The following is a 25,451-nucleotide window of genomic DNA, read 5'->3' on the forward strand; positions in this document are numbered from 1 at the left end:
TTTAAAAAATGAATAATAATGTATATAAGAGTTATTTTAATTTTCTAAAATAAGAAATGAAAAAAAAAAAAAAAAAATGAGAGAGTCAACTTGCTCAAGCGCTAGATTTGACTGAACTATAGTGACTTTAGCAGTAGAGTAGCTTTACCTAGCTGCTAGAGTGAAAATAGTAAAAGTGGAAATAAATTAGATGAAATGTCTTATCTACTAAGCCAAAGAAAAAAAGTTCAAATTGAAATTTGACCTTTAAAAAGGGTTTTAAGTAATTATTACATGTTTATTTATTTTTATTTTTTTATATAAGTTTGGGCATTGGAGCTATTTGATTGATTGATGTATTGATGACTAAAATTCCGTATAAGTACTGTTATTTTAAAGTGTATATTCAGCATGCAAGTTGAATGAATCTCGATCATTTAAAATTTTTTCATCTAGCAACTCAAAAATTAATCATAATTGTGTGAAAAAAAAAAAAAAAAAAAAGGTACTCTCAAACATATCTCTTGGCTATATATATACTTTGCCGGAATTTTTGACAAAGTCAAATCTCACTAAGTTATCATAAAGTTTTGTTTTCACTATGTAATCTCAAAAAACGAAGAATTGTCGTAAACAGGGTTTGACGTCTATTTAAGTCAATTATAGAATTTTGAGCAATCAATTAGCAGTGGAATTTTATGTTTGTGTAGTTTTCTAAGTCCTTGGAATTTATACTGAGCTTTAGACTCTAAAAAATCCTGAGTTATTTAAGGGTTTATGTTTCTTTATATAAAGTGGGTTGGTTGATATGATGAATGTTTAATGTGTGGGAAATGAAGTTTGGCTTGATCTTATAGGTGGATTGATCTCCATGAATGCAAGTGTGATATTTATCATGGAGCTTTATCCCTTTTGTATCAATTGGGCTTTCCTAGAGTTGAACATCTTTAGAATGGCTAATTTCACTCATCAACCTTCAACTTTTTCTTATTTTTTTAACACCTCCATGGTTCTAATTTTTTTGCTTATCTTACCTATTGTTGGGGAATATATATGTTAAATTTGACATTAGACTTGTTTCGAACATAAAATTTCCTATATTACCCTTAATTCTTTACTAAAATTACATAATAGTCAATTTGTTGATGACACTTGAAGGAAGAAGAATCTTACGTACATATTGAGAACAACTTATTGTTGAAAACCAACTTGTAAGGGTAGGGTCTCCAAGTATTTATAAATTCAATTTTCAAGTCTTAGCTTAACGATTTGGGAATGAGTTGGGTCATTACAGAGAATCAAAGCAAGATAACAACCAAAAATAAATTAAAAAAAAAAAAAAAAAAACCATCATCAATAAGTTATTATCTTGCGCTATTACTAATAATAGTTGCTAGAGGAGGTGGTGATGAAAGTGGCACATCAATCCCATGAGTATTTGAGTTTTAAAGTTGGCCTTGAATGGTAAGAATAAGGAAAATATATTAAATGTCCACTTTGTCTTCCTACATCAATTTTAATTGATTTTCACCAAGTTTTCGGAGGTGAGTAAGAGTTTTAAAACCATCGGAGGTCTCTAATATTAGGCCAAACCTCAAGGTTGGTCCAAAATTAGTCCTTTTCACAAATTAAGAGTCCATAGCATATTCTTAGTATTGGGCTTTTGTTGGGTGTTGTTGATGATTTAGTCCATAATATTTCTTTAGATGTGGGGCTTTTATTGGGCCTTGTTAATGGTTTGAAGTTAAGAATCCATAGTATATTCTCCAAAGTAATGCTATACTTACATCATTTTTTTACACCATTTTATAAACATCATGATGTGACATATGCTGTAACCACATAAATTCTATTATAATATTAAAATTTTAAAATAATTAAAATTTTATGTGATTATAATATATGCCATATCATAATTTAATAAAAATTGTGTAAAAGAGTGATGTAAATGTGATATTTGGTTTTTATTGGGCTTTGTTAATGATTTGAGCTTGAATAGTACGGTGAGTGGTGTTATTTTTAAGCCCAAATCAATTAAATTTAAATATATTTTATTTTATTCCAAAATTAACCTTCTCTTGATCCTTTTTAACTTCGCTACTTTCCTAATCTTTTTAATTTGTCTTCTTTCTTAATCCCTTTTAACTTCCCTTTTATTTAATCATGATTGATAAACAATAAAATAAACAACCGACTTGTTAAACAAATCTTGTATTTTTTTCCTTTTTTATTTGCTTATTTTTTGGAAGTGAATGAAATTTTACTCGAATATATCGTAAAACCTCTCTATAGTGATACTCTATATAAGAGTAAACTCTATCTAATCATAAAAAAATTTATTCCTAACTTGAGATAGTTATAATAAGAATAAACTCTACATTGTAATAAGTTATAATTTTTCTAATTCATATCTTAAGAAAAGTTGTCTCCACATAGTAATAATTATATGTATATTGCAAAAAAATATATTATTTGTTACATTAAATGTTTAAAATGAAATAAAATATTTATTTAAAGTTGTTTGAGTGAATGATTTATACTTTAGATTTGTTACTACATCTTTTAACTTGCGGATACATTACCTATTAGTATGGACATATTTTTGTTAAAACCAAAATATTTGTAGCTTCTCAAGCATGTTGGAGCTTATTGGCATGAAACTTTTTGTGTTTCCGTACTATCATCCTTATAATTTTTTCTTTTCTCTTCTTGTGTAATTGTAGTAATGATTTCTTCTTCAGTTAAAGGATACATGACTTATTGCTCATTTGAATAATTGAGGAAGACATTAATATCCATTTGATTAGTGTAGTGAAGTTATCAAATCTGATCACTCAATTCTATAATGACTTTTTTATTCTTCTCATCCACTTTATTTATAATTTGCAATTCATCGACATCAGTGGTCCTAATTTTATAATGCTTAAAACAATTAACAATTGTTTGTGACTTCACATCAGTTTAACCATGTGGCAATTGTATTTACAATTCCATCAAGAACACTTATCTTTATTGGTTTCAAAATACGATCTTCTACTTGTTTAAAAAGTAGGCAATTGAAACGTTGAATTGAAATCTTAATACTATTTAAACATAAATTGAAATTCTAATAATATACTGCTAAAACATGAATTATAAAATAATTTTTTTTTTTTTGTAACTACGCCTCTATTAAATTATAATTTTCTTATAATAATAAAATTAATCAATCTCACCATTATAACTATAGAGATATTTTACTGTATTTGTGATTGGAAAAAAAGTTACGAAAACCCTTACAATCAAACAAAACATCCCACCACGAATTATGACAAAGAAATATTCTTTTCAATCTTGTTTTGATTTGTTTTTATGAGGTTTCTGTATTTGTTTCTAACTCATGAATTTTTTGTAATAGCTTGAGGTTACATATTGTTAAAGGTTTGCAAAAATTATTTGGGAAACATCCTAAATCAGTTAATATTTTAAACTTTTAGTATATGGTAGGTGTAAGTGTTTTTTGTTAGATTAATATATTTTTTTATAAATTTACTTTAGAAAATGATACCCTTAAACAAAATTAATTAATAAATATATTATATGTTATTGCTTCCATAGTAATAGTATACTCATTATAAACGTTGCATCACACATTGAAATAAACGTCCCTTCCTTATTGCTTTAATTGTCTCTATGAAGCCCATGGTTCTTCAATCATGCAAAACATTTAATACTTGAATATTTGAAATTTAAATAGTTAAATAGTGTTTTTGATTATTTGAAAAATAGTTAAAATACATAGGATAATCTTGGGTGCGTTTGGTTTATTATTTTGGATAGGATTTTGGAGATAGTATTGGGTTATTGGATAGGGGAGTATTACAACGTAAACTTTAAAAATTTATGAAAAAGCCCTTAGGTTTACTAATGTAATTAAAGACCCTAATACATAAAATGACAAAAACAGCCCCACCACCTATAGTGCCAGATTCCGGCCACCACTGTCGGAATCTGGCCGAAAAATTTCGTTACGACACAGATCGATCGGATCTGTGCCGTAACGCGTCGTTATGACCTTTTCCAGCCAGATCCACCACGGATCTGGCCGGAAAAGGCCAGATCTAGCCATTACCGGCTATTTTCGGTGGCTGTGTGACTATTGTGATAGATTTCGGCTACCATCGGTTTTGGTTACTGGAATCTGGCAAGTAGTGGTGGGTGGGGGTGTTTTTGTTAGTTTTTAAACTTTTTTCTGGGAGGTATTTAATACAATTAATAAACTTATAGGGTCTCAACGTAATTAAAAAAAAGACTAATATTTTGGGAATAACGTGCTAAGCAACATTTGAAAAATAGGATTAGGAATATGGATAAAAACAATAAGCCAAATGCACCCTTTGATATTCATGTTTTGGTTAAAATACAATAATATGATAACTATAACAAAAAAAAAAAAAAAAAAAAAATCAGTAACATAATTGGGACGTGTTTATCACACTATTTTTATATGCATCTAATAAAATTTAATCATTTATAAATATTATTGATAGGAGATTTAGCATCAAACTGGAAATTTCTAAAATTCCATTGAAATAATTGACTTTCTATTGATGAATCCAGTAGATAACCTCCGTCGTAGAGCAATAATATCACCACAAACACATAATAGAGTCAAGTTAGTGTCCATCTCAAAAGCTGGCTAAAATCAAGTCAAGAATGAATGTGTAGGATTTTGGATAAATATTTATGTGATATGCCGTCCTTTATATAGTTGAGTGAAGTCATTGCCTTGAATTTGGCTTTCTTCTTGGTATAGGAACCCAGATGAATAATATACTTGATAAGGGCGTTTAAGTGATATAATAGTCTCCAAGATTAGGGCAGAACTTAAGATACATTATTTCTTTGATCCTCAGCCTTTGATGACAATATATCCCTTTAATGAAAGATTATAGTAATAATATGAAAGATATATTCAATAAGAAGTGTTAGGATTAGGAATATTCCATGACCTTGTCAACACCGTTATGCCATTGTTAATTTCGCGCACTACATGTTAGAAAATTATCCTATGAGCTAATGTTAATTATATGTTGTTTTAATTAAAAACAGGTAAAGGAATAGTCTACTCATATACTAATGAGTTCAATATGATCATTTAAAAGTTTTGTTCATTATATTCATTTAATTAATCTGACGACAAAGTGTGAGCTTCAAGATTTATTGAGTCTTTAATGGGAGAGTCCAATAAACTATTATTTTAATGGGATAGTCCAATAAACTATTATTAAATTGGTTAAGTCTCATTTCTAAATGCATCCAATAATTAAAACCTATTTTCGAAGTCGTCATTTAGTGTGTTATTGGAAAAAAAGAGACTTACCGTTTAATCACTTTTGGAAAATTTGCCGCTTCTCTTCTAAAGAATTAAAGAATCAAGAATCATGGCACAAACAATTTTACTATTAATTCAGTATTCTATAATTTATGTGTTGACCTTTTGAGATGTTGTTGATTATAATTAAATTCTATATATAATAAAATATTAATAAATAAAAAATACAATGATGGGGTGATGTCGATTTTATGGGAAACTTTATGCTAATATATATATATATATATATATAATTGTCCAATTTTATATTGTTTATAATATATGGGTGAGAAATGTAGTGTAGTACTGTAGTCATCATGCTTTATTAAGCTTATCATAAATAATATGATGGTGGTGTATCCTTATCACGATGACACCGGTCAACATTGTTTTATCCATTCTTACTTTGAGAAGAAAACATGACTGCATTTTGATTAATTGACAATGCGTTTATGTCATATAATATTTTATTATACGAGTATATTATATTAACGAAAAGAAAGATCAAATTAAAGATTATTGAGAATGTTTAAAAAATATATTTGGTTGACTCTAATAAATTGATAAATAATATGTTTGGTTGAGAAGATAAATAGGTATTATATAGATTACTAAATTGTCCCCCTTTTTAAATATTAATATAATAGTATTTTTTATTATTTTTTTTTGAATAATTTCTTTTAACCCTCTACATTTGAAATTTTGGTAAAATACTCTAACCATATAAAACTTTAATTTATATCAAAATCACTCCCACTCACCCCATGCCACTGCCAACAGCCAGCCACCAGCACCGGTTGCCGTTGGCAGTTGACAGAATGATGCATGACTAGTTGTATATGACCAGTCATGCGTTGACAAAGTCAGAAACAAATTCATGGCTGGAAAACAACTAGATCTATGACCATTTCATAGCCGAAGATGTGGCTGTGAAAAGGCCAGATCTTTGGTCGTGCCATTTCACGGAAAAAGATCTAGCATTTTCACAACCACATCTTTGGTTGTGAAACGGCCATAAAAATGCCAAATCTGGACGTTTTCGGTCATTAATCACAAATCTATAGTTAGAAAATGCCTTACAAGTGCACGATCGACCAGATCCCGTCGTTCGTGCACCATTACGGCGACTGACACCGGCGGTGGTGAGTCACAGTTGGCAGTGGTCTTGGGTGGTTGAGGGTATTTTATTAACTTTTAAACTTTTTATGGCTGGGGTGTTTTACCTAATTTCTTAAATATTGGGGGTTGGGTAATTGTTATTGGGTAGACATTTGAGGGCATTGTATCCAAAATAGTTTTTAATTAAGGGCAAAATAGAAGAAAAAAAATCATATTACCTCAGTAATATTTTAATAACACTCCCGAATAAGATAACAAAATTAACTCTCCACGTTACTAACAGTAAATATTATTTATAATAAAAGATTATTGTAATATTTTATTATTTATAAACACTAAAATCTTGTAAAATAAATGAAGATTATCCCGTTCCCTTATTAACCCCCATCCAAACGGCACCTCTATGTACTATTGTTAATGTTACCCTTTCTGATAATTATTGTAATAAGGTAACATTATCCCGTGAGTTGGATGGTAAATTCATTTTCATATATAAATAACCAACGAACAAAAAAACAGAAACCAAACCACCAACACAATCTTATCCATCTCTTCTCTTCATCACTTTCGCTTTCACTTCCATTTCCAATATTCTTCAAACCCATCGTCTGTTTTCATGGCTTTCATCACCCTCAAACTTTCAAGAAACATCCTTAACCAATTCAAATCATCGAAGTTGGCTTCATTTTCTCTCATCAACCATTCTTCTCTTTCTTCTCCTTCTCTAAACCATCACAACAACAGCAACAACTCTCCATCACCATCTCCACTAGGAGAAGAAAGCATTTCTTCTCCGCCAACCCTTTTCTCTGCTCGCCGGTTTGAGTCTACCAGAGCTCAAAAACACGTGAAATTTGATCACAAACAGGTTAACTTTCTTTCTTTTTTTTTTTTTTTTTTTTTTTTTAAATCAATAATTTGGAACCTTCATGCAGTTGTTCGTTTTGCAAGATAATTGCATTGACCTTTAGTATTGGCTGGATCCTGCCATTTAAACTACGAAGATAGACTCTGATTCCAATAGACCTCAACCTGCGTAAGCGTAGAAAAGATCATTCACTGGCACACACGGAAGGGTATAATGAACAATTCACTCAACCAAAAAAGGTTGTTTCAGAATTAGAATTTAGCATTTGGGAATTTGAGGGCGTAATTTCTAGTATTTGAAAGGCCAGTACTTGATATTGGACCAAAGTGCAGGGTGGATTAAGTTTTTTCTTTTGTTTTGCAAGCTGTTATGTTTAACAACTTATCTATGCTTAAATTTTGGAAATTGTACGTTCTGTTTATGAATTATATGATTCCTTTTAAACTTTTGAGTTTTGATACATGAAATTCAGAAATTATGACACATATTAGGCATAATTTTTCTTAAAAATTATGTCTTGAAGAGTGGTTGTGTGAAGTAAATGTTGTGACGCTAAACTGGAGTTTTGGATCATCAACAAATGGAGGACTCTCCAGTTGATTTCTTTCAATGTGTAATTTGGGGACCCAATTGACAAAAATTTGTAATTCACTGTAATTTATTTGCATAGTTGGGGTTAAAATTAGATGTTTTTAATGCTTTCGCCAGAATACAGTTCACCAGGATGCTGATACTGATACTGATGGATACATAATTAGTTATAGGTATTGTGATTGTGTGATTTTGTTGGAAAATGATGTAAGAGTTTACTGATACTTGATCATTTGGTTCGATTGTTTCTCGATACCTCTCACTTCTCCAATGGTGGTTTAGATGTTTAAAAGGTTAGTTAACGTTGCAATTTTTAGTGTTTTTGGCTGCAGCATCCTGTGGTCATGAATCACTATCCATTTGCTGGGAAATTTAGTTTTGTTCTTTGGAATTTAGCCTTCGCTTTGCTCTATTGCTGGAAAATGCCATGAAATCAGGCTATCATTGTAGAAGCAATTCATAAAGAGAGTTTATCATCCATTTTTCTTAGACTATCATTGTAGAAGTGACTAATTAAGAGGGATACATGTTGCACCGATGGCTTAAGGTTCAAGCAGCTAGTTTTCTATTCTTCATTTCTTTATTAATTCTTATAGTAGATTGAAGAAGACATTTGACAGGCTTATAGAAGCTACAATTATTTGATGCTGCTTCCAAAATGAACTCTAGTATGCGTAGACAGGGCATGAATTGAAATTGTTCTGCTTGTGTCCGTGCCTGCATTGATTAGTACTTTTTGATTCATACTTTCTTTGTTAGGTTCTAGATTTTCCGGGAGGAAAAGTTGCATTCATTCCTGAAATGAGGTTCATTTCTGAGTGCTTTGAGGAGCGAGTACCCTGTTACCGGGTGCTCGATGATAATGGTCAGCTTTTTATGGAGAGCAGCTATGTACAGGTATGTCTTTTTCTTTCCTCCAACGTTCTCCCATTCCCAGAAAGACAAAAAAAGGGGGTGGCCGGATGGGAGAGTCTCTTTCTTTTTCTTTTTACCCCGATTATGAATTTGATTCAGACAAAGACTCTTACATGCGTCCTGCAAATTCAATTAGGTCAGTGAGGAAGTAGCTTTGAAAATGTATAGCAATATGGTCACACTTCAAACAATGGACACTATCTTCTATGAAGCACAAAGGCAAGGAAGAATTTCATTCTATCTCACCACAATTGGAGAAGAGGCCATCAATGTTGCATCAGCAGCAGCATTATCTTTTGATGACTTCGTCTTCCCCCAGGTAATAAGCACATACATCTACTAATATCCCTGCAATCACACAGCCATGGCCACATGTTGATGCACACGTCATACATGCACACAAAGACGCAAAATTAAACATGTATATAAAATCTGGATCAGATCATCTATAGTTAATTATATAATTTTGCATCTGTTAAATTTTAATTACTCATGTAGTTCAAATCTGATTCTTGTGCAATGTTACTTTTGGATCTGCTTGCAGTACAGGGAACCGGGAGTTCTATTATGGCTTGGTTTCTCTTTGCAAGAATTTGCAAATCAATGTTTTGGAAATAAAGCTGATTATGGAAAAGGCAGGCAGATGCCTATCCATTATGGATCTAACAAGCACAATTACTTCACTGTAGCATCAACAATCGCGTAAGATTTAAACCTTATCAATATTACAAGTTTGTTACGCTAAGACTTGAAAATCGTAGCCAGTAATAATTCTTATTTTCTTCCAGAACACAAATTCCCCATGCTGTTGGTGCTGCATATTCTTTGAAGATGGATAGAAAAGATGCATGTGTAGTCACTTACTTTGGTGATGGTGGCACGAGTGAGGTAAATATGATTGGTGATAATGTTTGACCTTTCAAATGAAAGTAGCTTTCAGTTGTTTTTTTTTTTGACACACCAACATGAATTAGGGGGATTTCCATGCTGCTTTAAATTTTGCTGCGGTACTGGAGGCCCCGGTTATTTTTATCTGTCGGAACAATGGATGGGCTATCAGCACCCCAATTTCCGACCAATTTCGAAGTATTCTTCCACTTGCATTCTCATATCTTAACAATTTTGATTACATGACATTTCTGAATTTGTTATTAAATTGTCTTTGGGAAATGACAGGTGATGGTGTTGTTGTAAGAGGCCGGGCGTATGGAGTGCGAAGCATCCGTGTAGATGGTAATGATGCTCTTGCAATGTATAGTGCAGTTCGTGCTGCACGTGAAGTGGCAATTCAGGAGCACAGACCAATCCTAATTGAGGTATTATATGTCTTTATATTGTTTCTCAAGCTTTATGAGAGGCATAGTATTGAAACCCAGGTGACTGATTCCTGATGTTTGGTTCAATCCCTTGCACTGGCAGGCTCTATCATATCGAGCAGGACACCACTCCACTTCAGATGATTCCACCAAGTATCGCCCAGTTGATGAGATTGAATGGTGGAGAACTGCACAAGACCCCGTAACTAGACTTCGAAAATGGATACAAAGCAATGGTTGGTGGAGTGATGAGAATGAATCAGAGCTTAGAAGCAACACGAGGAAACAGGTAAAATTAGTGTTAGCTTCAAAAATAGAATTACTCAAACTTTCATATTAGCGGTTGTAAAAGTTAGGAGTGACAAAGAAGCTAAACACAAAAAAATAATCAATACATAAATGGCTTCATCTGTTTTGACAATCCTTTAGAATTCTGGTTAGATATTTGTGCTGTGCTATGGTATGAAAACGTTCGCTGATTGCACTTGTTTAACAGCTATTACATGCAATTCAAGCAGCAGAGAAAGCTGATAAACCCCCAATTGCGGAACTGTTCACAGACGTATATAATGTTCCTCCTTCTAACCTTCAAGAGCAAGAGAATCGGCTAAGGGAGACTGTCAAACGACACCCAGAAGACTATCCCCCAGATGTTCCAGTTTAGGTATATTCACTGATGCATACATAATTGTACATATGGCGTATGCGTCGTAATTCAAAGCTTGAACTTTTTATTGCCTTAGTTTTAATAAAGCTAGTGCATTAATTAAGAGCCAATACAACGCTTTAAGGTTCTGCATCATATCCATTTGCTCAATCTAATGTACATAGATTCGTATTCTATCAATAGATGATGAAACCGCGCTGAGGCCAATTTCCTCAGCTCTAGTTCAACAAAGCAATTGAACTCTTGGGGCTGACTGTTATTTGAGGGTGCTTTTATCTGATAACTAGAACAAATTGATGCTTTGCAGTGATACAAATTTAGCTTCAAAGTATGGCTAGCGAAGTTGAAGATTTAGTCTAATACAGTAATATGTTATCATCCAAGTTCCATGCATGCTGATTGTGATTAATCTCCTTTTGGTTGGAATAGTTGATTGTAAATATCAGTTTGGCATTTCGTGAGTTGTCTATGCTAATAGTAATGGTACAGATTGCAACGACTCGTATAAAACAGAGTTCTGTCATTTCTAGCATGCGTTACGCACTGTGAATCAAATCGCAATCCTTATTTCGCAAGGAGAGTTTATATACGTATCATAGGTAGGTATTAATTGCTTGATTCATTGAGTCCTCTGTTTTAAAACCCAGACCGATCTACCGTTCAATCAATTCGATCGAGACCGAACAGGTGTCCGTCCGAGTTAATATAAAGCCCGGTTATATACAAAAACCACTTTGACGCTAAAAACCGGATAAAATGTGAAAACTGTCCGTCCAACCAACCGCTTGAAAACCGATTCTCTATTTCATTAAAAAAAAAAAAAAAAAAAAAAAAAAAGGCCCTAATTTTGGGTTGATTCTTTGTTAAAGTGAAGAAGAAGGGAAGGGGAAGGAAGAAGGGGCAAGTCCGATTTGGACCTTGTTTGGCTAGATTGCGAAGTAAAGTAAGGGGGAGGGGAAGGAAGAAGAAAGAGAAGAGGAGAGGAAGAGAATGAGGAAGGAAGAAGAAAGAAAAGAGGAAACGGAGAGAAAGAGGAAGGAAGAAATATAAGAGGAGAGGAAGAGACGCAATTCAAATGCATCATTGAGTATTCTTTTCAAAGCTAAACTTTTATTGTCATTGGTGCCTAAGATGCTCAAGCAGATGTAAATTGCATACAAGTATACAACTTGAAATGAAACTAGTCGTTGGCTTCACAAAATGCAAAATCAAAACCAACTACTAATCCTTAAGTTTTGGTTCGCATATTAAAAACTTCAAGACATTCACACCTGAGAATTTTGAATAAATGAATACCCCAAATGATGCCAAGAAAAAAGAAAAGTTTTTTTGTTTTAATCAATGACCTACAAACCATGTTCAAAAGATACCCTTTAAAATTGATTGGAGTTAAAACTATAACCCCACTTGGTTTTTATATTTTCAATAGTCCAAAAGAAAAAACAAAAGGAGATTTCCCTACAAATTTATTGACCCTCATAAGCCTTACTAAAGTTATGTTACTTGTAAAAAATACAACTCAGACAATGACTTATTATGGGCAAAGCATGTATCACAGGGACTCCAAAGAGAGGTAAAAGCAATTTGAGTTACCGGAAATCTTAACAAGGGAAATGCTGAAACCAATTAAGTGTCTACATACAATTACAAGGATGAAGATTGCTCCTCCAGGGACTCTTTCACTGCCTTCAAGAGTTTTGGCATCAACTTCTGATTCGTGACGATGATACCCACGTTAAGATCTAGATATTTTCCTTTCGAAAAATCCAATGGGTTCCCAGCAGCATCTGAGACGACGCCCCCTGCTTCTGCAAAAAGTTCATCAACAAGCAGATTTTACCGTAAAAAGTTAGATTGACTATGCAATTTCAATCACTATCACGACTAATACGGATGATAACATCTTGACATAAACTGGGGATATAAAGCAATACCATAGAAATGGAAACAAGCAAGTTTTGTCAAATTTTTACAGATAAATTCAGCACTCAGCGCACTCATTGACCCTTTTTCACTTTCAGATAATTAATATGAAAATGCACGTAAGAGTGATCAATTGCAATAACCAATGTTATATAATTGTTTGATAACTTCCAATCAGCTTCTATGCAACGCAAAAAAGAACAGCTATATCTCTACTAAAAACATATTATCCTAACAGTAAACCTCTGTAAGATTTACATATTGTATAAACATGTAACGTTTGAGGTCTAAACTGAAGGTAGGGTTACAACGGAAAAAGACATACTAGTATGTTGAAAGCCGATTCATAAAATGTATTGAGAAGAGAAAATGAGGTAGCTAGATTTAGTAAATGAAAAACCTTCGTTTTCTAAATTGGTGGAAATCCAAAGGGGAGTACACATCTCTAGTTGGGTGGCTTTCCACCTCAAAAACTTAGCAATTAAATATAACCCATGGCACCATCTCTTAATCCTTATCAAACTCATCATTTAAGTAATTTAATGGTGTAAGGTTTAGATTTAAAGTTTTGTTAGATTAGTGCCACTTATTAGGTGTATGACTTAAGCTAAAAAGCTATAGGATTTGAGCCACACCAGGCTCCATGGACGGTGGGTTAGGCTATGAAAAGCCCCACATCCTTTCTTTTAACAGATAGAAGAATACTCGAAATTCCAAGTTTGGTATAAAGAGTTATAATAGCAAACTTTTCTTTAGTCTCATATCTCTCCAATCTCTCACTTTAACCCATCTCTCTTTCCTTTGATTAGCTCAACCTTCTACAGTACTATTATTATTATACATCATGTTTTTTATATATATATATATATACAACCATGGGAAATAAGGTTATATTCTCTTAAGGATTTGTTTTCCATTTTTTATATCCCGTAATTCGTGCACAACCTGTTCGTTTACCAAATATATAGGGTAAAAGAACAGCTTTTTACACAAATTACAAGATATTAAAAAAAAAAAAAAATGAAAAACAGAAACTTAAACGAACACAACCTTATTTTCCATGGTCGAATGACATTTTTGTACAGTCACATCCCATATTGCTTCCGAATGGAGCCTGAAATCAATTTATAAACCTTGGGTCTTCTTAATCAAGTAGATGCATTTTGGGAAAAGGATGATTGTGCGCATGGGAAAAGGATGATTGTGTAAAGCACCAATGCAACATAGAAGACAATATCTATTGAGTTTAAGTTGAAATTTTCAAACAGTCAAACCTTTTTATAATCATAATATTAAAACTAACTAAATTTATTACTATAAAGATGTTATAACTTAATAGAAGTGTAGTTACAGAATTATTGTTTTAATTTCTTATTTTATAATTCATGTTTTAATAATATTAGGATTTCAATTCATTGTTTTAGTAGCATTAAGATAGTATGAAAATGAATATCAAAGAGTCATTACAAAATTGAGTGATCAATACGACAACTTCATTACACTAATCAAATAGATATTAATATTTTTCTTAATCATCCAAATGAGTAACAAGTTGTGTATGCTTTAACTGAAGAAGAAATCATTACTGGAATTAAACAAGAAGAGGAAGGAGACAATCCTGAAGATGAATATAGTACGGAAATATCAAAAGTTTCATGTCAAGAAGCTCTAAACATACAGCTAGAAATATTTTGGCTTTAACAAGAAAGTGTCTATGTTGACAACTTATTGCATATCCGCAAGATAAAAGATATGGTAACAACTCTAAAACATAAATAAATCATTGTTTCAAACAACTTTAGATAAATATTTTATTTCATCTCAAACATTTAATGTAACATAACATATATTTTTTTATAATATACATAAAATTATTACTATATAGAGACAAGTTCCTTAAGACGGGACCTAGAAAAATTATAATTTATTACAATGTGAAATTTATTCTTATTTATAACTAGCCCAAGTTAGAACCATAATTTTTTATGACTACATGAAGATTATTCGTATATAGAGTATCACTATAAAAAGGTTTTATTGTAATTGGTATCACAATAAGCTCGCAATCCGATGTCTATTTAGTTTAAGTCTAAACTATATAATTGGTACCACAACGGACTCGCTACCCTTGGTACCTGTGGTATGATGTGACAACTTCGAAAGGACACAATCAACCTTTGTAAGGTAAGGAGTTTGTCACATCTCACATCGCTATCAAATGGAACTTGGAGTCTCTTAAACTAAACATGGGTGAAGGACACTTCTGTAAAGCCCAAAAAGAAATCCGTATGGGCTAGACGAAAATGACAATGTCTACTCGAGTTGTTACATGTAACCTAAGGGCACATCTTAAGACAAAAGACGTGTAAAATATTTGCTTTTTGTAGTAATCAAGCGGCTTCATTTGATATTAGAAAACATGTTGCTATCATAGGAAACATTTTAAGTTAAATGTCTTTATTACCCTTATTATTATCATTAGCCAACTCACTTCAACCCTAACCCATATTCAAAAGACCATTAATGATAGTGAGTTAACTACCTGTTAAAGAAAGAGCTACGCGGCTCATATTTGTGTAATCCATTTAATAATAATGCAATATCCGTGGTGAGACATTTGAAATGAGTAATTAAATGAGTCGCATCTGAGCTGACTATAATTTCATTACTTCTCATTCGACAGGACACCAATTTGACAAGCCAACCTGTTTTGCCACCCCTAATTGGGACCATTTGGTAAACACTTAAACATATTCCTCCCTGCCTTGCTAGGGTAAGGTGGATCAGATTACCCCAACTAACCATTGTCATCCATAAATTATGCCCCAAGTTAAGACAATAAAGGAATAGATGTAGAAAAGAAAATTTTATACCAGTCACAACAATGCACCCAGCAGCATGATCCCAGATTTTCTCACGATATCCTTCGCGGGGAAAACGCATATAGATGGCTCCATCTCCTCTGGACAGAGCACCATATTTTACCTGGCTATCAATTCTAACTGGTGGTGCTTTCACACCAAGTTTCTGTTCATGAATATAGACTTCTAGTAAAACCAATCATATATAAAGCGGCAATATGGAAATTGACAGAGAGAGAGAGAGAGAGAGTACTTTGGCAATGGAGCTCGACAAGTCATGCTGGGAATGTGCTTTTTCATATGACTCAAAGAACGATGCTTCTTCAGAATTTTCAATGGCAGTGACTTGTACCTGAAGGACATAAAAAAGTTAAGTAATATTTATTTAGCTTAATAATACTTGCAACAGTGGTAACATAAGCACCAACCTTCACAGGTGAAGAACCATTCAGTGACTGCATATAAGTTCCTGCTCCAACTTCCGCATAGAAAAGGCAACCTACTTCATTATTTGAAGATTTATGATAATCACCACAAATGGATGCTAATGGAAGATTTGGACAAGCCAAGACACCCAACACCACTTTGCCTTCGTCAAGTAATGCTAATGCTATAGCATATTGATCTCCTCTTACAAACCTAAGGTGCAGTTTGACAAGTATAAAACCATTCAATCATGGTTGGCCAAAAAGAAAAAGAAACCAAATGAAAAAATTTACACATCTCTTTAAAAACTAAAGGAAACAGTATAATCTTCCAGCTTTGCCAATTTCAAAAATAGTAATAGTTTTCTGACTCTCTTATCTCCCTAAGAAATTAAGATTTAATAAACATTACAGGCAGAAAAACTCCCAATGTTATATCTAATGTCAAACCGATTAGATACGCTTGACAAGAATGTCTCAAACCTGTAACTATCGTACAAGTCCCAACTTTGGCCTTAAAGGTTTAACTGTAATCAACAGAGTTCAGTTGCACCTAAAGACATAATTATTGAATTTACTTCATAAATTAAAGAATCTATCATTAGATAGTTCGTTGTTGATGAATGGTATTCCAATTTAGCATTAATGATTTATTCAAAAGGAAAAACTATATTTTTATCCACAAGCTCCTAAAAAACATAGAGCAGGTAGGCGTTCACTTGTTAAGCTTGTTCCCAGACTAGAGCAATGATTTTTCATAAGCAACCTATCATTTCCTATGCGAAATTGAGTATTCTGAAATGCTTCTTACACAACAAGACTCAACTTATTTTGTTGGTATTTTGTGTTAAAATTTAACCAACAAAATGAAGAGATCCAAACACAAGAAATTTTGGACAACCTTATTACGATACCAGGTTGTAAACCATTGATTCCAAAAGCTAAAGTTGATAGATTATGGCCTAAAGCAAGGAAGACAAGAACAGAAAGAAAAAAAGGCTAAAGAAGTACAAACAACTCTTCAATGATTAAACTCAATATGATACTTATCATATGATTTTAAACACAAAAGCAGAGCCAGCACATGAAACCCAATCCAGCTAAGGCTAAAATCACAAAAATATATTCTGAAAGTATGTAAAAATGCACATTTTTAGCAGTGCTTTTTATTCAAAAATAAAAATTTGCTACCGCTTCGATACATACAAATTCAATAAAGAAATATCTTCCACTATTTTCTTCTCTTCTCTTTCATAAAAAGGGGGATATGACAGCTGATGACACAACAACATAAATGGACTGCACGAGGAAAGGACAATCTGGGACTAGCTTGAGCATAAATCACTGGGAAAAACAATTATGCCTTTGTTAGCCTAACAAAGGTGTTATCAGATAAGTTATTGTAGCATTTCACTCAATAATTTTATATCATCAAGTAACAGATCTAATGATGAACAAACAGAAATGCTAGTTTTCCTTTTCAATTTTACCAGCTGCATGCATATGCCGTACAGCAAAAACCAAGGAATGGAAGCTTCTCAACAACAGAAACACTGATGTACAAACATCATGTAGATAAGAAGAGTGTTACTCTATGCAGTGACAACCATTTTGAGAAATAAATTGCATCACATTCAACTAAATGCATATCAAGTTAGAATAAATGACTCCATGCTATTACAACAATAGATGCAACTACTTCTCACATTGCAAGAAACAAGGAACTGTACATAATTAAAGCACAATTACTGTACAAGAATTAAAGTATGAAGCTTACCCTTTAGTGCCATCTATAGGATCTAAAACCCAATGTCGGCCAGCAGAACCGCCTTCAGATTTGCCACTGTCAATGGCCTTGAGCACATCTTCTGTGGATAATGTAGGAACACTATATGATGCATCACTAGTTATAGTTTCATTCACAAGTTTTGTAATGCGTTCTAGCGTATCTGTGGCACCATCATTACGAAGATCTGTTGAATCCTAGGGAGATTTAATAATATTGTAATTTCAGTTAACACCCACATTCAAATAAGAAAAGGAAACAGCATCCGCCTGTCTCCAAAAATTTCAACAAAAGTTCACATTTTTGTACCTCCTCAGCTACTAAAGAAAATGGTTCAGAAGGCAGTTCTCTCTCCAGTACAAAAGTCACCAGTGCTTGTGAGCCTAAGAATCCCAAAAAACACATTGATACAACAGCAATAAGGAATTAGTCAGTTGCAGTTCCCTCTGTTTCAAACCTAAAAGCAGGCAACATTGTGACACACCAAATTCATTCTTAGCATAATAACTAAACAAAAGCCTCTATTTGACTCAATGAAGGAAAGCCGAAAATTAAACAAACATCAAATGTAATAAGAACATTTCACATGCTGCACGTCCAGACACAACAAGCATACCTGTAGCAAGACAAAATAAATGATTGAGATAAAACAAATGCATAAATCACACACGTCCTAACGATCTCTCGTGCTGTATTGACAGCGCTATGAGAATAATAACTGCTATAAAAGAGCTAATTTACAGATTGTTAAATAAAGAAAGACAGTATTGTTAATAATTATTAGCAGACAAAGAAAATAACAGATTGAACATAATCAAAGCACAAGAAAGTTGGGAAGTAGACCATAATCTGCGACTGTTACAGGACTTTTATCTGATTTTGATTGCACATCAGATTGCAATAGAACTTTTTGCACCTTCTGAAGAAAAAGAAAACATCCGAAATCAGCTTAATTGACAAAGAATTAACAAATATACTAAGCAAATCTATCATTTCAAAACGAGGCAAATACAGAAAAGTTGATTGAAAATAATCTAGAAGCCAGAAGATATAGGACTAACAATAACAATGAAGCAAAGATAAATAACAATAAATCATTGCCTACAATTTTCATACACCACATTATACATTAAATTCTTAATCAAACCACAAGTTTAGATTGTCAAAAACTAAATTGCACACCTGAATAAACAAAATCATTTCTTTAAGACCAAGTACATCAAACCACCAACACACAAATTCAAAGCCCCACAAACACCCAATAAAAACTGCTGACAATTAACAAAATTCACAACATGGGTATTGCTCAAAAGCCAAAATTAGAAAACTAGATTCTGAGTCAACCTCAAAAAGTAAAATTTCACAGCCTCAGATTGAGCAACCAAAAAGAAAACTAATAAGCAATATATATATATATAAACAGTTCCAAAAACAATAACTACATTACCAGAAACTCAAATACACACACAAAACAAAGCACCACAAACACCCAACAAAATTACAAACAACTAACAAAAAACACAACATGGGTATTGCTCCAAACCCAAAACTAGATTATAGGTCAACCTCAAAATTAAAATTTCACAGCCCCAGATTGAACAACCAAAAACAAGAGTAATAAGAATTGAAAAAACAAAAAAGAAATACCCAGTTTCAAAAACGACAACTACATTATCAGAAACTCAAATACACACACGAAGGAGAAAGAGAGCAAGAGTTTAGTGCCTGGCAAAGTTGAGCAGCTAAAGAAGCGGCTTTTTTGGCGGCGGCAAGTTCCTTATGATAAGACATTTTAACTGAAAGTACAAATGAAGAAGAGGTTTTGAACTGGGTTTTGGTGGGTTTGGAAAGAAGAGAAAACAGTAGAGGCTTTGAGGAGGAAATGGGTGTTAAAATTTTAAGGCAATTTCCAGTCATCCCCTCCAAGTGAAGTGGGTCTTTGTATTGTATATATTGATTGATATTGTATTGCCGTCAAATTTATTGAGGGTGATGCGATCAAATGAGAATTGATTAAGATAATAATTAATTGGTTTTATGTGACCCACAAAGGAAGCAAAATAGCAAATTGTGGAAAATTGAGCGGAGATTCTCTTCGTTGGGACACGCTCCTTATAGTCTTGCATGGGATGATGGGAGAGTTAATAGTCTTCTTTTAATGAATTTTTCACTTACAAATGTCATTATCTTAATGAGTGCAAATTTATTAAAGTCCGTTTAATCATAACATATATTTAATCATGCAGCCAATAACATAACATATGTTAACAAAATGTGGAAATTTAAGTCACGATTCTCTACATTTGGGCTATGCTTCTTCCTCGGGGTAACAGGCCCCTCTAGGTCAACTGGCATGTGCACTTGTTCCTTTGAAAAAACTTGTAATTGTAAAGCACTCAATGTGTTGTATCTGAACGAAATAGGGAAGCAATAGGAACAAAATAATAATAGTAAAATAAAATAAACAGTAAATAAAAAAATTATACGCGTGATTTATCCTGGTTCACCCAATGTGGGCTACGTCCAGCTGAGTCAATATTATTGAAATATGCCTCACCTCTCTCGTTTACAATGAATGAATTGCTCTCTACCTCATAACAAGAGAAAAGTATGTTTATATACTAGGTTTAAGAGATTAAACCTAGTTTTACAGGAATTCATATTCCTAAGCCCAACCCAAAAAGGAATTAATAACTTAAAAGGAATCCTACAGCGGTTATACATGGAAAAGCCCAAAACCGCCTACGAGCTCGGGGGCGCTGCCCCCACGACCCCCGCCCGCTCACCGAGGAGTGGGGCACCCGCCCGTTGACCGGTCAGTTGGACCCCCGAGTGCGTCTCCGTTACCTATTAATGCTGAAGTAGTCGACAACTCCAACAGTATCATGATTCATGATCACGTAACTCAACTAATCCCACGTGGATATGTTATATCATGATTGTATATTTCAACTAATCTTTATGGTCAATTGTAATAGATGATCCCAAGGTTTAAACCTAAGAACTCAAATAATGGAATAAACCTCTCTGGCCATCAGACCAACTCCTTGGGATTGATATATTTGTTCTTAATTAACACTAAAATAAGGATGAGTAACTATAGCTAGCTTCACAAAAATATATTTGTTTGTTTAATCATAATAAACTTTTAGTTATATTACAATACAATATTGTATTAATAGTAAGACTATATTCATTAACCCTTCTTACTAAATTTCTCTCACAAACGTGACATGTCAACTCGTAATTGATCAACTTACAATGGGTTCCACCCACCCAACAATGGGCTTCGTCTGTCCAAATGCGAGCTGACCAATTGGGAACTGTCACGTCAACGTTTGTGAGTCTATCTTCATTCTTGTATTAAAACTATAGATTTGTTTGCTTAATCGTCGTATGCATCATACATATTGATATGAGGAATCATATTTGACAGCGGATATGCATACATATGTTCCATACAAGGCTTTTCATCTTAAATTTTGACCATCTTTCTCATTTATCAAAACACCATTTTATTGTGCAAAATTGGCATAATTTGTATTGGAGCAATATAGATAACATATAATCACATAATTAATCCATTAATCCTGAATAACAATATTTAAAATAGAAACATGGACAAATATAAAATTTTCTAAGCTTTGGAAACTTAATAGTTGATTAAGCCAATTAATAAAATAACATCACATAAAACAATTGACCAAAACAAAAAGTAGCTTAAAATAGATGGCTTCTGGTACCTGCACACCACAGAAGAAATAATTTCCAATTGGGACGGGCAACCACCAAATGAAACTAATTTAACTTCCATCCAGCCTTTTATTCTTCATCATCATACCATTCTTGACTTTCTTCTTCATGTAAATAAACTAAACAAAACACACCAGAAAATAAATATATAAATAATGCAACAAATCCAACCTTAATGCATGCATGCATTTCATTATTCTTCACGTCAAGAATAGTTTAATGGTGAAGATCACAACAACGGTGGTTTAATTTAGAGGCAGAAATCAAAATCCTTGTTTGAAATTTCTTTCAGGTTCTTGTGTTGTGGTGGCTGAAATCTGAAGCGAGAAAACAGAAAGAGAAAGAGAAATGGACCAAATGTCAGCTGCGAATAAATCAGATGAAACAATAGTGTGTTATGCACCAAATATGATTACCACAAATGGAGTTTGGCAGGGGGATAATCCTTTGGATTACTCTCTTCCTCTCTTCATTTTGCAGTTGTCAATGGTGGTCGTCACCACCCGCATTCTCGTTTTCATTCTGAAACCCTTTCGCCAGCCTCGTGTGATCTCGGAGATTGTTGTAAGTAATTTTTCATCTTCTATGTTTATGTATATTGAATGATCATGTTTGATGGAAAGAATTTTCACGATTCAATCACAATTTATTCGTTTATAAGAAAACATTTGAGGTTTCAATGTTATAAATTGCACATTCTATCAATGACGGAGCTAGGATTTCATTTAAGAGGGGGCAATTTAAAAGATAAAACTCGAGGCACCGATTAATATTATTATCTTGAATCATAAGATAATAAAAATAGTTCTTCTATATTCAATCATAAGAGGGGAAAAAAAAACAAAAAATCAAAGCTTGAAATAAATTCAAGTTGGAAGAAAAAAAATATACAAAACATGGAAAAAGTGGTGGCAGAAGGACAGTCTACTTTCATAAAATAAAGGGTTTTATTTATTTATTTATTTTTGTTACAAATACAAAATAGAAGGAAATTCGTCAGTGGGGGCATAAGCCCTCACTCAGCCCTTGGTGGCTCTGTCCCTGCATCCTAGCAATGCTATCGGATGAATATAATGAATATATTGTTATAAATATTGTCTTGGTAGTAGAAAAATCTTGATTTTGTTTTTGATATTAGAAACTGATAGCTTGGGGAATACTGACAGGGAGGAATAATACTGGGGCCATCAATACTTGGAAGAAATACTGCATTTGCGAACGCAGTCTTCCCTTTAAGAAGTGTAATGGTGCTTGAGACAATGGCAAATGTTGGCCTTCTTTACTTTCTCTTCCTGGTTGGAGTGGAGATGGACATGTCTGTAATCCGTCGCACCGGTAAAAAGGCATTGGCCTTGGCTGTGGCCGGCATGGTCTTGCCTTTCCTTATTGGTGCTGGCTTCTCAATCCTTCTGCACAATAAAGCACATCAGATGAGTCTAGGAACTTTCATACTTTTCCTTGGAGTTGCCCTTTCTGTCACTGCTTTTCCCGTGCTCGCAAGAATTCTTGCAGAGCTCAAACTTATCAACACGGAGCTTGGCAGGATTGCCCTGTCTTCAGCTCTTGTCAATGACATGTGTGCTTGGATTCTCTTAGCTTTCGCCATTGCCTTAGGAGAGAACGAAAGTACTTCCTTATCGTCCCTCTGGGTGATACTCTCGGGTGTAGCTTTTGTTATCTTCTGCATATTTATTGTTCGACCTGCCATCTCCTGGATGATTCGGAGAACCCCAGAGGGCGAAACATTCAGTGAATTCTACATATGTCTCATTCTCACAGGGGTTATGATAGCAGGTTTCATCACAGATGCCATCGGGACACATTCTGTTTTTGGAGCTTTTGTATTTGGCTTGGTGATTCCGAATGGACCACTAGGACTTACTCTCATAGAAAAGCTCGAAGACTTTGTGTCAGGGCTTCTTCTCCCTCTCTTCTTTGCTATCAGCGGACTCAAGACTGATATTGGAGCCATCCAAGGAACTTTTACCTGGGGAATCCTAGTTCTTGTAATCATTCTAGCTTGTGCTGGAAAAATTGTCGGTACTCTCTTTGTTGCAACCATTTACCAGATGCCAGCTCGCGAAGGAGTTACTCTTGGCCTGCTCATGAACACGAAAGGATTAGTCGAAATGATTGTCCTCAATGTTGGGAAGGACCAGAAGGTACTTTAATGCAACCAGTAGATTTTCTGTGTTCTCTTTGCAATGATACTGATAAAGCAACATTGTTTGCAGGTATTAGACGATGAGTCATTTGCAATTATGGTTGTTGTAGCTGTGATTATGACAGCAATAATCACACCTATTGTAACAACAATTTACAAGCCAGCAAGGAGATTCTTACCATACAAACGGCGAACAATCCAAAGATCAAAACCAGATTCAGAATTGAGGCTACTGGTGTGTATCCATACTCCTCGAAATGTTCCAACGATAATCAACCTTCTTGAAGCATCACACCCCACAAAAAAATCCCCAATATGTGTCTATGTGCTTCATCTTGTCGAACTTACAGGCCGTGCATCTGCCATGCTCATAGTGCACAATACCAGGAAATCTGGTAGGCCAGCCCTGAACCGAACACAAGCTCAATCGGATCACATAATCAATGCCTTCGAAAACTATGAGCAGCATGCTGGTTGTGTCTCTGTTCAGCCCCTAACAGCCATTTCCCCTTACTCCACTATGCATGAAGATATCTGCAACTTGGCAGAGGACAAACGTGTAGCCCTCATAATCATCCCCTTCCACAAACACCAAACAGTTGATGGAGGAATGGAAGCCACTAACCCAGCATTTCGTATGGTCAACCAGAATCTACTAGCAAATTCACCTTGCTCGGTTGGGATTCTTGTAGACAGAGGCTTAAACGGGTCTACACGGTTGGCTGCAAATCAAGTGTCTCACCACATTGCCATGCTCTACTTTGGAGGCCCGGATGACAGAGAGGCCCTAGCCTATGCATGGAGAATGTCCGAGCATCCAGGAATTAGTCTTACCGTGATGAGATTTATTCCAGGAGAGGATGCAATTGGTCCAGTAGCACAGCCTAGTTCTGATCTGAACAATCCTGAAAGACTGACCGTGGAAACCGACAATGACAAGGAGAAGCAGCTTGATGAAGAGTTTATAAACGACTTCAGGATAAAGAATGTAAATGATGAATCAATTGTTTATACTGAGAAGGTGGCAAACAATGGAGAGGAGACAGTGGCAGCAATAAGGTCAATGGACACAGCTCATGACTTGTTCATAGTGGGGAGAGGACAAGGAATGACATCACCATTAACGGCTGGACTTACTGACTGGAGTGAGTGCCCAGAGCTTGGTGCAATTGGGGATTTGCTTGCATCATCTGATTTTGCAGCAACAGTCTCAGTGCTGGTTGTGCAACAGTACGTTGGAATAGGACCATTAAATGAGGGGATCGGAACACCTGACAGCCCTGGTCAGGCAGAGGACCAATTCGGCAATGTATCACTAACACCCAAAGGGCAACCCATGTATAACGCACCACATTAAGCACCATCATTAATGATGACTCCCATGCAATTTCAAGGGAAAGAACTGAAACAAAAGCTTAAGCCTGGAAAGTTATCAATTCTCTGTTATTCAAGTGTACACCGTTGTAACTTGTAACAAAAAGTTGGAAGCAATTACTAAACTTCCCTTATTTTTCAAATTAGATACTGGTTTGTAGATTTTCCTTTTTAATTTAGATATGCAACTCCTTTATAGCAAAACAATTATATGAGTAACTGTTCAATCTTAAGGATTTCACAACTGCATTTCAACCTTCCTTTGAGTTTTGAGAAGTACTTTAACTTAAAAAAAGCTGAATAATTAGCAAATAACTCTTCATAATCAAAAACCATATCAATGCTTACAAGGAGTAC

The 25,451-nt window shown here is 34.1% G+C and overlaps 3 protein-coding genes across 3 annotated transcripts; 2 read left to right on the plus strand and 1 right to left on the minus strand.

The window, feature by feature from the left end:
* Positions 1-6,977: 6,977 nt before the first annotated feature.
* LOC116140362 (2-oxoisovalerate dehydrogenase subunit alpha 2, mitochondrial-like) lies at positions 6,978-11,088 on the plus strand. The gene is made up of 9 exons (XM_031426005.1): positions 6,978-7,319; positions 8,670-8,807; positions 8,962-9,144; positions 9,370-9,527; positions 9,614-9,713; positions 9,800-9,911; positions 10,002-10,141; positions 10,245-10,430; positions 10,638-11,088. Exons 1-9 carry the CDS (start codon positions 7,068-7,070, stop codon positions 10,803-10,805), a joined length of 1,437 nt encoding a protein of 478 aa, XP_031281865.1. The 5' UTR covers positions 6,978-7,067; the 3' UTR covers positions 10,806-11,088.
* A 1,221-nt stretch (positions 11,089-12,309) lies between these two features.
* Positions 12,310-19,814, minus strand: LOC116140353 (SAL1 phosphatase-like). The gene is made up of 8 exons (XM_031425993.1): positions 19,529-19,814; positions 18,647-18,722; positions 18,113-18,186; positions 17,795-18,000; positions 16,021-16,231; positions 15,846-15,944; positions 15,605-15,758; positions 12,310-12,616 (listed from the first exon to the last, which is right to left on the minus strand). The coding sequence occupies exons 1-8, from the start codon at positions 19,718-19,720 to the stop codon at positions 12,453-12,455; spliced, it is 1,176 nt and encodes a 391-aa protein (XP_031281853.1). The 5' UTR covers positions 19,721-19,814; the 3' UTR covers positions 12,310-12,452.
* Positions 19,815-21,904: 2,090 nt separating this feature from the next.
* Positions 21,905-25,099, plus strand: LOC116140351 (cation/H(+) antiporter 15). The gene is made up of 3 exons (XM_031425989.1): positions 21,905-22,120; positions 22,723-23,718; positions 23,791-25,099. The coding sequence occupies exons 1-3, from the start codon at positions 21,905-21,907 to the stop codon at positions 25,075-25,077; spliced, it is 2,499 nt and encodes an 832-aa protein (XP_031281849.1). The 3' UTR covers positions 25,078-25,099.
* Positions 25,100-25,451: the final 352 nt, after the last annotated feature.

The sequence above is a fragment of the Pistacia vera genome, unplaced genomic scaffold (genome assembly GCF_008641045.1).
Source record: "Pistacia vera cultivar Batoury unplaced genomic scaffold, PisVer_v2 Contig370, whole genome shotgun sequence".
NCBI classification, from domain to species: Eukaryota; Viridiplantae; Streptophyta; class Magnoliopsida; order Sapindales; family Anacardiaceae; genus Pistacia; species Pistacia vera.

Coding starts and splice junctions, on each gene's coding strand:
- LOC116140362 (XM_031426005.1), top strand. CDS start 7,068: ATGGCTTTCATCACCCTCAAACTTTCAAGAAACATCCTTAACCAATTC. Junction 7,320..8,669: donor TGAAATTTGATCACAAACAG/GTTAACTTTCTT, acceptor TTTCTTTGTTAG/GTTCTAGATTTTCCGGGAGG. Junction 8,808..8,961: donor TGGAGAGCAGCTATGTACAG/GTATGTCTTTTT, acceptor AAATTCAATTAG/GTCAGTGAGGAAGTAGCTTT.
- LOC116140353 (XM_031425993.1), bottom strand. CDS start 19,720: ATGACTGGAAATTGCCTTAAAATTTTAACACCCATTTCCTCCTCAAAG. Junction 15,759..15,845: donor TGTCGAGCTCCATTGCCAAA/GTACTCTCTCTC, acceptor ATTCATGAACAG/AAACTTGGTGTGAAAGCACC. Junction 12,617..15,604: donor TGGGTGCATTGTTGTGACTG/GTATAAAATTTT, acceptor AACTTTTTGCAG/AAGCAGGGGGCGTCGTCTCA.
- LOC116140351 (XM_031425989.1), top strand. CDS start 21,905: ATGGACCAAATGTCAGCTGCGAATAAATCAGATGAAACAATAGTGTGT. Junction 22,121..22,722: donor GTGTGATCTCGGAGATTGTT/GTAAGTAATTTT, acceptor GAATACTGACAG/GGAGGAATAATACTGGGGCC. Junction 23,719..23,790: donor ATGTTGGGAAGGACCAGAAG/GTACTTTAATGC, acceptor CATTGTTTGCAG/GTATTAGACGATGAGTCATT.